Source organism: Melospiza melodia, chromosome 11 (assembly GCF_035770615.1).
Source record: "Melospiza melodia melodia isolate bMelMel2 chromosome 11, bMelMel2.pri, whole genome shotgun sequence".
Classification (NCBI taxonomy): domain Eukaryota; kingdom Metazoa; phylum Chordata; class Aves; order Passeriformes; family Passerellidae; genus Melospiza; species Melospiza melodia.
The window spans coordinates 8,713,861-8,728,958 of NC_086204.1; the positions used below are offsets into that span (position 1 = coordinate 8,713,861).

General features: G+C 40.5%; 2 protein-coding genes across 2 annotated transcripts in view; one reads left to right on the plus strand and one right to left on the minus strand.

Moving 5' to 3' along the window:
- Positions 1-15,098, plus strand: part of CDC73 (cell division cycle 73) — a 101,839-nt gene that overhangs the window by 53,080 nt on the left and 33,661 nt on the right. The window lies entirely within an intron of this gene.
- Positions 337-8,328, minus strand: B3GALT2 (beta-1,3-galactosyltransferase 2). The gene is made up of 2 exons (XM_063165512.1): positions 7,783-8,328; positions 337-3,127 (listed from the first exon to the last, which is right to left on the minus strand). The coding sequence occupies exon 2, from the start codon at positions 2,993-2,995 to the stop codon at positions 1,727-1,729; it is 1,269 nt and encodes a 422-aa protein (XP_063021582.1). The 5' UTR covers positions 2,996-3,127; positions 7,783-8,328; the 3' UTR covers positions 337-1,726.

A 15,098-nucleotide genomic window follows, 5' to 3' on the forward strand; every position in this document is an offset into this window, starting at 1 on the left:
GGAAAAAATTTAGTGGAAGATCACCAAAAAAATGGTGTTGAGCAAATTCCTATCCCCACCTTCTGGAGGACCTGCTGGAGTTGTTTCAGAGGTGCATCCAGGGCCTTGCAGTCTGTTCACATGTGAGAGTTCCTGCAGACAGACAGCCCTGAGAAGAGCTGCTGAGAATGGTCAGTGATATGATTTGCCTTCTCATTACAAAGGAGAAAACCCTCCTGTCATCTCTGTACTGTGCATGAAAACCAGGCTTCAAGGACTAGGGAACACTAGAAAAATCTAGTAATGCTAAAGTTAGAAATTTCTTTCTTCCTGAGCAGCTTTCCCAGAAAAAGTAAATTCTTAAGACCATAAATATAATCAATTTTATTAAATAATAAAAGTACATCAAATATTTGTATTTTCTCCAATTAATAAGTCCCAGTCAAACAGAAAACTAATTGCAGTTTGATCATTTGCTGATGATCAGAGGTGGGTATTGCTTACCCTGGCACTGTGACAAGCAGTAATAACCTGAATTTGATACAACTCTGCTGTAACAGTTGGAAAATAAGCTTTAAAAGTTCTGTTTGTTAGAAAACTGCAAACCTGTAAATAGATTTAACCCACTTCTCTCAAATTGTTCTCAGTGGTATGTGTTGTGACTTTAAATTGCTTAGGCTTTGTTCCTGCCCATCTTGTTGGCTGGAACTCTCAATCTTATTGTGACCTAGTTTTCCCCACCTATAAACTCAGGTGTAGGGCTTAATTTTCTCCAGCAGATGTGCTTTCACTTGGCTGAGCCTTGCTTTTTGTCAGACAGGAAAGAGCAAAACAACATGTTTGATTAATTTTCTCCTGCTTTGCAAAAAATGCAATTTTGTCAAGAATGGTGCAAGACTGGAACTTACGTTTTACATTTCTCATCAGCCTCTGAGTTACCTTGAAGTTACGTAGGGAAATTAATAGCAGATGCAATGAATTTGCATGAAGGTTCCAAGTGGAATGAATGTTACTTGGCACCAGATCTTAGGAGCTTGCCCTGTGATTTCTAGAGAATGGAGTAACTTTCAGTCAGTTCTTTGTGGACTGAAAGTTGCATCCAGATCACCACTTGCATTTCTGACGCCAATGTACACAGCAGCTTTGCAACTTTGATTTCATTTATCTCTCCTTCCAAACCAAATAAGCAAACTTCTGAAAACTGGACCTACTTCAAGGGAGTACACTCTTAGTGCTTTAGGATTTATTGGTAGTGTCTTACTAAATCGTGACATTGCTAAATGTGTGATACATTAAAGTAGTATAATAATTGTCATGTGGCATTTGAAGGTAAAACTGATCTGCCTTTTGTGCATTTCCTTAGTTTTTGATTTTCCATTTCATAGCAGTTCTGGATAATAAGAAATTACAGGGAAGAGAACTAGAGCTATGAATGCACTCCTTAAAATAAAAATTTTAGTGTGGAAAATATGCTCAATTACATTTTACTGGCACATGAATCAGCAATTGTACCACCAAAGTGTGCATGCTTATTATTGCATGTTAACACAGAAATCCTTATATACCATCTTGTCTTTTTTATTAATCTCGAATTCGCTGGGAAAACCGTTTGGTTATAATTTCATCATACTCAAGAGCTATAATTTTTTTTTTTAACTTAAAAAAATAATTTCCCTCCTGCCCTGTGTGCTGGGCTCAGAACTGGGGCTGCTGGGTGTCCCTGTTTCTGTACACGTGCCGTGGGCCCTCAGTGCAGCCTGCGGTGGCGGAACCTGCCGGCCTTGTCTTTGGCCGCGTTGGCGCAGGCGTTGTGCTTGTTCTGCTGCAGGTGGTTCCAGTATTTGATCAGCTCGCTGGGTTGGAACTGATGGGAGGTAATTAGGTGGCTGTATTTACAGCTGGAGTAAGAAACTCGCCAGTGATTGAAGACAAACTCGTTGGGTGGGGGCATGGGGTCAATCCGCAGCTTGGCGAGACAGATCCCCACGTACACGTCCTCTAAGTGTAAACGTCTGATGCTTAAGGAGACCTTAAAGATCTTTTCTGCTAAGTCTCCAGAAAAAACATAACCAGTTCCAGAGCAAAATACAGGGTAACGTTCACTTGGATACAAATCAGGTGGCATATACCACTTGCTATCCTTGTTCCTATTAGGTGCATAACCTCTCATTAAATAACCTGTAAAATACTTGTGCCTCGGAGGAAGTTCTGGTTTCAGAAGCTTGTGTATTAAATACTCAGTATTGACAAACATATCACTATCAGTTTTCATAACATACGGAACATGTGGACAGTAGGTTGCAACCCAGTTCATTCCCATCAGAGTTTTTATAGTTAAATTATAGTAGGTGTCAAAGTATTCTTGTTGAATGATGTCGTGGTACTGTCTGCTTTCCTCAAGGATGGTTCTCTGGAGGTATCCATCTACCTTGGTGCTTAAGCCCAACAAAAAAATCCGCACAATGTGGATGCCAGGTGTCAGGCTTTCATTGCCCCAGGTCTGTCGAATTGCTTGTCTGGCCTCCACCTGGCCTGGCTCTGCAGCTATGAGCAGTATTAGAAAAGGGGTTTTTTCCTGGCACTTGTCCGGCTCGTTGATGACGTATCTGAAATGATAGGAAGTTGGGTGCCCAGTGCCTTTCTCGTTGTAAATACTCCCATTGGCACTGAGGGTGTTTTCCAAACCGGTGACTCCCTGTGGGGACAGATCCGTGTTGTTGGGGTTGGTGACTGTCGGAGGCCGCAGTGTCTGAGGCACAGCATCTCTCCACACGTTCCTTAGAGAGCTGTGGTTGGTCTCGCTTTTTGTAGATCTGAATCCTCGGATGGTGTAAGACATGGGGTTTTCTCTGAATCCAGCCTTGCCTGGCAGCCAGTCGTGGTGGTTAAAGAACAGAAACATGGCAAAAAGAAACACCAGAGAGACCAGGCCGATGAGATGGGTGCGAAACAGAGACCTTTTGGTATTCCAGGTCATCTTTGCCAAGCAGCAGTGCCGTCTTCTCCACTGCAGCATGTTGTAAGGATCCAGTGATGGGATGTGAGACAATGCTCAAGGAAAAGGCTTTTCCAATTGGTTTAGAATCCACTGCTATTCTTTGGTATTCATTTTCCTTTGAGTTGAGCAATCGTCTGCAAATGGCTCGCTCTGCAAAGAAAAAAAAAAAATCAGAAATCTTTCATTTTACACACTCGTAATAGAAACGGTTACAAATAGAAACTAGATATAAACATAAAATTGAGTTAAATTTACTTTTTCAAAGAACAGCCCGTGTCAATGGAAATAAGATTTGACTGAGGCTAAAAGCCAACCTTGTTTTATGATTTAACTTGATTTGTTAGCTTTTAAAAATGCTTTTTGCTTGGTAAAAGTTTCAACAAACATTCTGGATACCAAAGATAAAGAGGCAAAAAGAAAATGGATCATATTAGCAGGAAAAAGTGTGAAGCAGATGTAAATAGCTTCATATCCATGGCTGTGAAATCCTTGTAGAGTGTTTGAGAAGGACTTGAATGAGAAAGCCTTGCTGGCAGATGGAAGGTTTAATGGCATTAATTAAAATTGATTTGACATGCAGAGGCTGGGATGGCTGACAGTTTTCCAGCCCTTTTTACAGACTGCCGTGCCTGGTGGTGGGACAGACGGCGGTGGCAGAGCTGTGTTAGTCACAGGACACTGCCTGGCGCGGCTCCACCAGCCCCACTGTGCAAGGAAGGGCACTGAGAAGATGCACCTGTCAAAATTCATTTTCAGGGTCCAGTAAGCTCACTGCACTGCCCTCAGATGCTAGTGCAGATGACATTCCTGGTCACTTCTCAGGCACCTTTCACCTTCTACTCTGCATTGGAGAAAACACTGGATGGAGCACTGTGCTGTGGTGCCAGCCTCAGAGGCAGCTGAGTTAAAATTAAGCTCTTGATGTTGAGTCGACAGAGATCTTGGGTAGTGATCATGTTAACAGAAAATAAAATTGCTCAGGACTAAGTTTCTGGCCAACGATCTGATGATCATGATATTGGGTTGGGTTTTTTCCCCTCTATAAAAGTATATGTAAGTACTGCACATAGTAGTTGGAAATTTCAAGTATTCTGACCAGCAGCTGTAGCTGTAGGAAAAAGTGCCAAAGTAGTCTGTGCTTCATTTTCTCTTAAATTTTTGTTCATATTCAGCAGCAGAGTCAATATGGCAGCTTCATGATGCTGCATATTAAAAGCTGATCACATCATCTCGTAAATGAACTTTCACTGTACAATAGCAATTCGTTTGTGATTTTCAATTTGCTCTAATTTATTCCTGGGCCCTAGGGTCTTGTATAGGAAAAAAGGATGACAGTTGAACAAGAGTCCATAGAAAATGCTGTTCCTAATAGAAATATGCGATTTATTAATTGCTTCGCTATCTTCTTAAACCAATATTTGGAATAATTTGTGCATTTAAAAACCAAGTGATATGTTACATGGGAAATTACAGAGTTTAACGCCCTAAGGGAGTAATTTGAGATGTCAGTCGAATAATAGGGTATTAAGCTGTATGTGTGTGATGCAACATTGAGTTGCCCTGTTCACCAAAGGGAATATTTGTGTTTCGGAAGGGTGGGGGAGAGGGGTTCTCCTGATGTTTATTTTACTCACTGCCGGGATCTTTACCGTCACCCTCCGGATGAGCGGGAGCCGCCTCTCGGCCCGTGACCCCGCCAGGGGGCGACGCTGCGCGCCCGGTGTGACGCGGGACGGCGCGCCGGGGTCCTGCGGGAGCGCCCGAACGGCCCAGGGCGCTCCGGCGGCCTTCGTGCCTTTGGCTTTAAAATCTGATTTTCTCATTTAGCTATTCGGGGCTGGTGCCGCTTCCCGGACACGCAGGTGTGCCTATAAAAATCATAAACCCTTGTGTCTAAACTAGTACAGGAATTAACCTGACACTCCATGCTTGTGCTGCTTTTACCTGAATATTGTTTTTATGTAAAAGAAAATAAGCTCCAAACGCATGCTACTCGTGTTTATGTGACCATTTGCACCTGCTTTTCCCTGCTGGAGAAACAGAAGCTTCCCCTCAGAACTCGTAATTGTTAGTTTGTCTGCAGCGTGCAGTGAGTTGTAGATGAACGCTCAGCTATTGGGGAATATCTCTGTAATAAGCAAACAGAAATGTTACTTCAAAGGATAGCCCCGATGTCACGGCAGTTCATTGTTTGATTGGAGGGCAACAGTGGGAATGTTTGGTTAATTATTGTTCCATTGCATGCATTCACAGTTTAGGAAGAAAATCAAACCCGGACTTTCTCCACTGTGGAGTCGCAGCTAGAACTCAGATTAATTTTGTCACACTGAATTGTTCCACTTATAAAAACTACAGTCATTAGATGGAAATACCTCAGGAAAAAGTGCACTGCACTACTGATCTTTAATCTGAGGCAGTGTTTTGATGAGCACCTACTTGGGTAAGGCAACAGGCAAAAGTGAGAATCTTAAGTTATATAAATATTTGTGTAAACTGGCAGGGGTTTGCAGGTTCTGTGTTTCCCTGATGCACTGATGTCCCAGCACAGGCACTTGCAATGGCCGAATCCTTTCTTTATTAGGCTGCATGCTTACATAATGCATATGAAAATAAGTTTTACATGAGGGACAGATCTAGAATCAGAAGACATTTTAAGAAAGTCATATTTCCTTGATATTTTTTAATGTAGTTGTTTGATTTTTCAAGGTAGGAGTGCCTTAGAAAATCTGTCTCTGTTTGCCCTTTAAAAAGGCATTTCATGAATAGGGGAAGTACCCACATTTGTATTTCAGCTTTATAGAGCTATTGACTGGAAAAACCCAAATAACGTGGGCTCATTTTCTTTCCAGTTGTGTGTAAAACATTTCAAAATATACAGTGAGGTGTTAAGCATTGAAAATACAGCAACAACAATGGCACCTTTGAAAAAAATACTACATGCTAGGGTGTCTTGTTTAAAAACAATGTATAAAACTCTTAATCGATATTAAACCCACCATCTATTTCTATAATAAAAATATTATTTTCTCTTATTTAATTAGGGTTGGAGCATTAGTTTTTTTTGCTCAAATACTTAAAATTCCATTTGACAGAATGGTTATGAGTAGGCACCAACTATTGACAGTAGATAAGAAACCCGAAGTACAGCAGAGGGTCTCTAGAACACTCACCTTGTCCTCGGGGAGTGTGTTGTAGCATGTAACTGCATTCTGGAGATGTTATTTGTGGTAATGCTGCTTCATTTTTGGCACCTGGCAGTGCAGTCACTGATGCATTATCAAATGCCAAATACATAAACTGTGAATGCCTCTTGAATTTTTATTTGTGGTCTGTGCTCTGCTGGTGTTTTGGTTCCTGGTACTTGCAGTTCTGCTCTATAATTATAGCTTTGAAAATTGAAGCATTCGACTTCCTATTCACACGTCTTGGATTTTCATATTTTGATTAGCTGTGTGGGCAAACTCTTAAATTAGAGGGAAGAGTTCAAAAGGCAGCCAGAGTTTGTATTCTGATGAACAGCAGTTGCATATTGGGCCTCATTTAATGTGCCTGGCTTCCCTTACGAGCTCCATTAATCTTCTGCACAAAACAGTATTTGGGATAAGGTTTGATGTGCAGCTTTTTAAATGCCTGATACCAATGCCTTACATTAACCAGGTGTGCTTCTCCTGGAGTGTTGCCTAAAGATACATTTTTTGTTGTTGTTTTAAAAGTTCTCTCAATTGACTTTATATTCTAAATGTCTTAAAACTGATTTGAAACCGGTGTCTGATGTATGCTGCATCCCTTGCTTTGTGAACTCCTTCCAGCTGCAGTTGTTTTGTTTCATGTTGGCATTGCCTTGGGCAAAGAAAGCACATTTATATTGACATGTAATGATTTATTATGCCTTATTGGAAGATTCTGCAGATAAGCACTTTCTTTATGTAGTGTACTGAATTGCTATAGATTTAGGTCTTAAATTTTTATTGCAAATACTCACCTTTTCTTTTGTCACTAGTGACAAAGTATTTAAATTTCAACAAAAAATAGGAATGAATGGCAATTAGATGGAATGTCACTTTACAATCCAAGTTAAACAGTCAGTGTTTTCATATTAAACAGAAATTGCAGTGATGGCAGGAGATAAGTTACGTGCTTACCATTTTGAGTGTGTAGTGTTTGAAGGTTTCCTTTTGGGATGTCAGGGAGCCTGATGTTACTTGTAAATCGTGGTGCCTGATTGCACTGCTGATGGTTTAAATCATGCCCAGTCTTTTGCACGCTCCCAATTTCTGCTTGGCTGCTAGTGCCCTTGTGACATTTTGCTTGTGTTTGGGGGGCAGAAAAGCAGGTGTAAAAAGGGCTGAGGGGACTTCTAAGATAATGTCTTTTGACTGTGTGGTCTGTTTTGATGGTTCAGTGCTCTCGATATGTCACATTATGGCCATTTTACCATGCTTTAAGATTACTTCAGATTAGGATTAATTCTGACCTAGTTCGAGAGGATTTCTAACTGGTTTTTCTGTATTTGAGGGGTTTGAGTTTTTAATTTCTCAGTTAAAAGCAATCATTATGGGAACTCCATTATCCCTTTAATCCTTCCTCTCCAGCCACAGCAGCCTTGGCAGACTGTGAGCACCGCATTTAGTCAGTGGAAGGGAGTGACATTGTGCTGGGGGAGAGCAAAACCTGCTAGAATTCTTTCTCCCTGCTCTGAGACGCTGTTATCTCAGGGCTCTGAAAATTAGGAGCGATCATTATCTGCAATGGTCGAAAAGGTAACAGACAAGCGAATGAACATCACACACAAGGGTTTGACATACCTTCCTTGGTCAGGCCATTTATGGTGCAGGATTATACCCACAGAAAATAGTTTGGGCACGCCATCACTTCAGCAAAAAAGATGCTCTCGACCATGCGCACATCCCCCAGCAGCAGCAGCAGCCCTGCTTCCTGCGCCCGCCGCGCTCGGGATCCGCTCTGTCCATCTGTCCGTCCGTGGCCGTGTTACCTTCCCGGCTGGCCGGCGGCGTCCTTGGCTCGGGGCTCGCTGCTCATGCTGCAGACAAAGGACGGGAGCCGGGGCTGCTCTCACAGCCGCTGCCTCGCGGCTCGGACAATGCGGGGCTGTGCTCTGCTCTCCCCAGGATCCATATTCCTGCTGGAAATGTTCGCGGGGAGCGCCTCACTTGGCTTCGGTAACAGGATCTCCCTCTGCTCCTTCCTTCATTGTTGCTAGGCAGTAATAGAAATGGTTTGGAGTTGTTTTAACCCGGAATCGTGGTGTATAAAATCCATTCCGTAGTTCTCGAGCTGCTGCACAGGCAGGCAGCAGTTTAAATGTGGGCTTTGACAGATGCTGTCTTCTGACAGAGCAGAATTTAACGTCACTGCTTGGCTGAGTCCCACGTGATTGTTTGCATTCATTTTGACTCAACCCGAAGGCAGACAGGAAGCTTTACAGGCTCCTGCTCGTATTTGATAAATGATACGTACTCAGTTCGTGCACACTGATAGGTGAATAGTATCAAAATTGTATGTTCATTAAGTGGAAAATTGAGGGTTTTTACAGATTGTTTTCACTTTTCCTTGACCGTGCAACTTAGATTCTCTAGGAGATTTTTAATGCTAGACGTTTTAGTCCCATATTCCAAAAGCTGTTCTGCAGTGCAAGGGAATTAAAAGCATTTAAATGCTGAAGCTTGATTTAACCCATTTGTCTCTCTGGGAGTACAAATGGTCTGTGCCTTCACGCCAAAGAAAAGACAGAAGTGCCTTTCTTTGCTCATGTTTCCTTTACACATTCTTACTCTTTAAAAGCTGCTTTTTGTTATCTGAGGTTATTCAGTTGGGCTGATCAACACTGATTTATAAGCACATGCTGTTAAGCTGCCTCTCTGCTGTTAATAGCTTTCTGCTGTGGTCTGGCATTGCAAAGTCAGGGGCACTTCATTTCAATTATTGATGAACCTAAAATGTCTTTTGTCTGTTACAGACATACCATTGTCATAAAATTTATCTTTTTGGTCCTAAGGAAACCTGTGTTACTTTCATTTCTCTCCTTTCAGTGACTGACCCTTCTGTGCTGAAGCATCTTAATTATATTTACTATATAAATAAAATACCATAATACCTGAGAAAACAGAGACCTAGCAGCATACTTACCCAGGTATTTATTAGTCACTGTGTTTGCCCACTCTGTTTTGAAAAGCTAATGACTGGCTCTTTAGAGCTTTTTTTTACAAGGAGTTAAGAAACTGTGACTTATCTGGTGTGTCTGATTCGTAGTGGTGGGGGTGGGCATGTCCCTTACTGGGAAATAAGGCTTCCCCAGGCAGTCAGTGTGTTTTATTATTCTAGATGCATAATATGATAGTTTACTAGAAACATAATCAGATTTAGATCCTCCTAACTAAATAATCTATGTACACTAACTTTCTCTATTAATTTAGTCTTGTTTGTAATGCATGAGTTTCTGAACCTCATAAACATTTCCGCAAATCCTTTGATCCTATCTGAGGACATTTTAGGATCATGAGCATATTTCCAAAATAGTAATTATAAATACTAAGTGTGTATCAGTAAAGACTTTCTATCTCCTCCAGTCTAAACAAATCAGTGTTTAAAAAGTGGAGGGGAGGGGTCAGTGTGGAGGTAGAGCATGAGAAGAGGGCTGCGTCCAGCACCACTTACTGCTCTGGGACCTTGATGAATCATTGAGAATCAGTGCATTGAGGTGTTCCATATGTGCCCAGGTGACTCCATTTCCCAGCTAGACACACAAAGCTTTCTGCTGCCCTGTGCAATATCCAGAATTTGGTGTAGTCTGTTGCTGGAGCACACAAACATGTGAGAGCATGGCCAGGAGTCCTCCCAGTTTGCTGCACTCTGGGCTATGGGTAGGAAACCAGGTGGGTTATCCATGTGGTCAGTGCATCCAGGCAGAAGGAAGGAATGCTTTGGTCAAACACAAACATGTAAATCTGCCTCTGAGTTTCTAATTTTCAGACAAGACTAATTTCCCTTGTATTTGGAAATGAGTTCAGATCTCAACAGAATGGTTATTAAAATCTGTGCTGTTTCAATTTAATGTATTTGCTACTGTTTCACTGTACCTGGTTCCTAAAGCTTCGGACCTATTGGAAGGGGGAGAGCTGTTTTTATTTTTCTATAAATGCTCATTAGTAAATATTAAAGGTACAAAAATCCCAAGGGCTGTTTTTCTAAAGAGAATCCTTTTTCAAGTAAATTTAGAAGGGAACAGACATCAGCTCTGGCTTTTAATTAAATGGCCATATCCCTTGTGTGTAGCCTGTAAAGTTCAGGCAGAGCTGTTGTCTGTTGGTAGGTATGTATAAAAATTGTCATCTTGCCTTGTGAACAAATTGAGTATTGAATTCTTAAATATTAATGACCAATTTCTTTTGTTCATTCTCTATATTTTTTTTTCAAATAAAGTATGAGCAGTTCTTTGCTCATCTTATAGAGAAGTAAGAAAAAAACTTTGATTTTTGTACTGCTTTCCATCTGACTGATTCAGCTTTTGAGTCAAAGTTTTGGGAACAATTTCCTTTTCTTTTATAGCACTTTGTTCTTTGCTGCTTTCCTAGGATACTGTGCATTTGTGGGTATTTCAGGAGGGCAGGTCTTGCTCTGGACTGGGAATAGGAGCTGCAGGTTTTGCTAATCTTGCTGGGCTGGAGGTTGGAATGAGCTTTATTTCAGCCCAGTCTCAGCACGAAGGGTCAGTTGACTGCTTGTTCTCCATGCAGGGAGTAGTGTGTTCTGTAATGTTACTATGGTTACATCCCAAATTAGAAGCTGCACTGTTAGTGCTTGAAAGGCTGCCACCTATTAAGGCTCCAAGGAGTAAGTGAAGATGTAGAGGCTGTGTGAGGAGCAGGCAGAGTTACTGTGACCAGGAGCTGGAGTGCTCAGCGAGTCCTGCACGGGAGGGAGAGCAGAGAGGAGGGGGCTGCTCACAATTCCCTGTGCCCCTGACCACTCGGAACTGAGCAAAATGTACCAATGCAAAACAAACTTGGGGTGGTTTGGAATGTTCTCTTCAAAAAACTTGAAAAACTCTTTGTGTCATTTTGAGAGGGTGTTAGCACAGCTTTGTCTAACTGGTTTTATAATGAAGCCGTTCAGTAAAGTTCTGTCTTGACAACATTAGCAGAAATTCCTCAAACTAATTTGGATTAACTGCAGTAGTCAGGCATGTACTGCTTGGCAACTTCTGCCCTTGAGAGTTGAAATACTTAGGCCATGGGTGACTTATCACTATTCCCATATGGATTGTGCATTTTGGATACTCAATGAATACTTTGCAAAGTTCATTTTATCATAGTAAAATGGAGTATTATATCAACTGTAATGTGTTGAAAACCTTTCAAGGGACAGTTCAGAATGATTAATGGCAACATTTTCAAGGTTGGTTATTCTTGTTTTTAAGCTTTATTTTTACCTTCTGGAAATGTGTTAATACAGAGTGTCATAAATGCTTAGTTTTAATTTTCCATGTTGAGAATTATGTATATGGCCAGTGGCTATTCTGCTCCTTTCTTCAAAAATAATACTTCTCCAGTAAATTCATCTAAAGTGGAGACAGGGTTGACAAACACTTGGAATTTGCTTGGCTACTTTGAGATCCCAACATGTTTCTTAGCTTTTGCAGACATGTTTGTAAGTGAAGGAAAATAGCAATCTAGAAATGACCACAAGTGTCAGTATTGCCTGCCTTATTTTGCTTAGTAGATTTTCACCATTGCTTAGCTGGTAGTGAAACCCAGCTTTTACATTTGGTGCATTTTTTATAAATGATCAAGATTTCTAATAACACCCAAGCCATAAACTTGATGATTTCATTAACTACTGAGTGTCATAACTTTAGAACCTGAATGCAACAATCCAGATCAATCTATAGAACTAGAAAAAGTTCCCAGTTATTACAAAACATGTATCAGGTTTTATTCAGTTGATTTTTATGTTTTAGTCCATAAGGAATATAAGCATAATCCCCAACTTCACAGTTGTGAGGGAGGGAAAGTCCAAGTGATGTTTTCAAGTCAGAAGGGTGTTTCTTGGGAAACATTTCAGGGAGATGTTCTATGATTTTAAAGCTTGTATTTTTTTTATTAAGTAAACTGATGTTCTAGGTGTCCAGCTAGAATTCTTTCTGTTCTCCTATCACAGCTTCCTTAGAGAATAAGAGGTATGGAGTGATTCAAAATTCACTCAAAAAGCCAAAGTACAAAATATGAAGTTTGGTTCTGCTTTGATTCAGTTCTGGTTTTGTGTGTTATGCAAATGTATATGGACTACTTTCCAGATGTGTTTCTTTCCTCAATATTGTGTTGTTTGCTTTATCATATCTTTTCTTTCTTCTGTGTTCTGATTTTTCGTATCTTCCCCCAGGTTTTGCATGCAATTATTGCTGATCTCAAGTGCTCAATGCAGATTTTATTCTTCCAGAGGTTGGACAACATAATTTCATTTGTGTTGTACAGGATTTTTGGTTTTGTGGTTCTCCCCTGATGAACTGACGAGCCAGTGCCAGCAGTAATATTTTCTGCCTGTCACAAGTGTTGCTTTTGCATTCTGAGGAGAGCAGGGGCTTTATGAAGCTTTGATTCAGCACAGCAGGGGAGAGGAGGCCAAGCAGCTGAAGTACCAAAATTCACAGGCAGCTTTCAGTGGGAAATGGGCTGGTGTTTTCCCCCTTCCCTCGTGGGTTGTTTCATCCTCCTGCCTGCACTGGGTGATCAAGGTACCCCTAGCACCCACCCCAGCATGAGAATTAGAAATAAAACCTCCAGTTCTTACAGAAAGTGGAACTCTCATGGGAGAACTGGTACTAAATATCCAATTTCAAAGCATGGAAGATGGCATGAAGGAAGATGGCATCCTGTTGGAGATAATAGGCACCAGCTTTTATGCAGAGGAAGGAAAATGTCTTGTTCCAGTTGCTGCCACCTGTCCAGGCCTTTTATGCCCCTTTTCCCTCAGGCTATTTTCAAGCTCTTGAGGCATCCCACACTTCTCCCCCAATAACTTAGAGAGTTAGAGAGTCTTGGCTCATCAGGCTGAGTAAGGGATGCAGCCATCCTATCCTACCCAGCGCTCTTCCATGCATGAGGAGCTACCTAGGTTTTGTCTTTGTGGTTTTTTTTGGTTTTTTTTTTTTTTTTGTGTGGGACCAATTAAGAGATTAGCAACTGTTCATCCTCTCATTAAGTTTTTTCCCCAGGTATGTGGTTTGTACAGGAATATGGAGACATTTTGTTTGCCTCCACAATTTTTAGGACTGAAATTGGTGAGACGTTTGTTTACTGAATGTTAAATAATGTGAAATTGAAGAACTGGACTTTCAGAGCTGTCAGAATTTCCTGTGACTTGGGTTGAGACCTGCACTGACTCTTTCCATCTGTCACATTTGCTCAGTAGCTTTAGTATGTTAATTCCTGCAGCTCCATCCTGGAGATATCCTCATTTACAGCTAATTCTGGGGGACATGAAAGGTTTACAGCAGAAATAACAGAGATTTAGCAAGTGCCTTAAATGCCTGAATCCTTTCCTTCAAGCAGAGATGCTTAAACTAGGAAAACCAATAAAATGTGTGGAAAAAAATCCTTTCTCCAGGGACTCAAGAGGTCCTATTCGTGTAATAAATTTCACCAATATTTGTTCATAGCCCACAGAAAACATGGATCATAAAATGGAGAATAAATTCCCTTTTAAGAGAAATTCCCTACTGCTCTTTTTTTTTGACATGTTGGAGAGACTGAAATTTCTCCAAACACTTTGCACATCACCTAGATCTCACTGAGCTGCTTCAGCCTGGCCAATTGGGGATGCGTCCCAGCTACTCCCCATTTTACTGGATGTTGTTCTATCTTCTTGTTTCCCTCAATTTCATGTAGTTCCCAATCAGTGGAGATTAAGCTGCAGACTTTCCACTTCTAAAATTCACATTAAACTTAAATGATACCATTCCTTGAGTGCTTCCAAGGAAAAGGAAGCTCTGCTATGGAAATAACGGATTTTGCCTGAATAACTGTGTTCATAATTCCTTCTGTAATCTGTGTAAGACTCTAGATTAATTTCATGAGCCTGAGGATTTTTTTTCACATAAATTACTAATGTAGAGTCAGTAACCAGGACTCGTAGTCCTCAAATACTTGATTTAGAGGAAATCCTCAGGGTCTGGTTTGTATAATGTAAATTGACAGAGAATATTGATTGAGAACTAGAGAATTCTTATTATTTTATGCTATCTTAAGCTATATTTCAAACTGAAATTCCAGGTGGTTTATTTTCTGTAATTTAGTGGCTTCTAACAGAAGAAGAAATCAGAGACAGCTCTCTTGCATTGTGTCCACCTTGAGATGTAATATTAAGAATAATCAATACATTCTGTAGGGAGGTGTGTCTGTAAAAGAAAAAATACTGGTTGTATTTAATATAATAATGCTGAATTAATAAAATTTGGCCTCAAATTCAAGATGATATTCTTCTATTAGGTATATAATCTTGCAATTCATAATCAGCATCTGCAAAGAGTTCTATTGTTGATCTGTCTTGCTAAAGTAAATTCATAGAGAGCATTTGTCATCTGAAAAAACCCACCCCGCTTCTCAAAAACATACAGAAACCTGTCATCCTCTTAAAAACCCAAAATCTCATGACCTTGGATGATGCTTATTGTAGACTCTTTGAAGTCTTTTCCTCTTGAGAATTTGTGTAATCAAACATTCAGACGTCTACAAATGCTTTTTCTCTAAGTTTTGGTTAACGTTTACTTGTTTTATCAATGTGCAAGTATTATGGTTTACATTGCATATCAAAAGATTGAACTGTGGATGAGACTAAATCTGACCCACTTTTTTCCTGATTTTTTTTTTATTTTTTCTTTTTTTCCCCTCACACCTTTGGATCTCCATGTTAGGTTTTGCCATGGTATTCCTTATTTTGCCAGATATCAAAAGCCCTTCTGTTGTATTTCTACAAGCAAAGTAATAAATAGAATAAAAATTCCTTCTTTATTTAATAAGGCCTGGATACAGTACAGAAAGGGAATCCCTTTGTTTGAGAATCTAGGTCACTTCATAAGGAAAAGATTTCCCTTCTGTGAAAAATT

Coding starts and splice junctions, on each gene's coding strand:
- B3GALT2 (XM_063165512.1), bottom strand. CDS start 2,995: ATGCTGCAGTGGAGAAGACGGCACTGCTGCTTGGCAAAGATGACCTGG.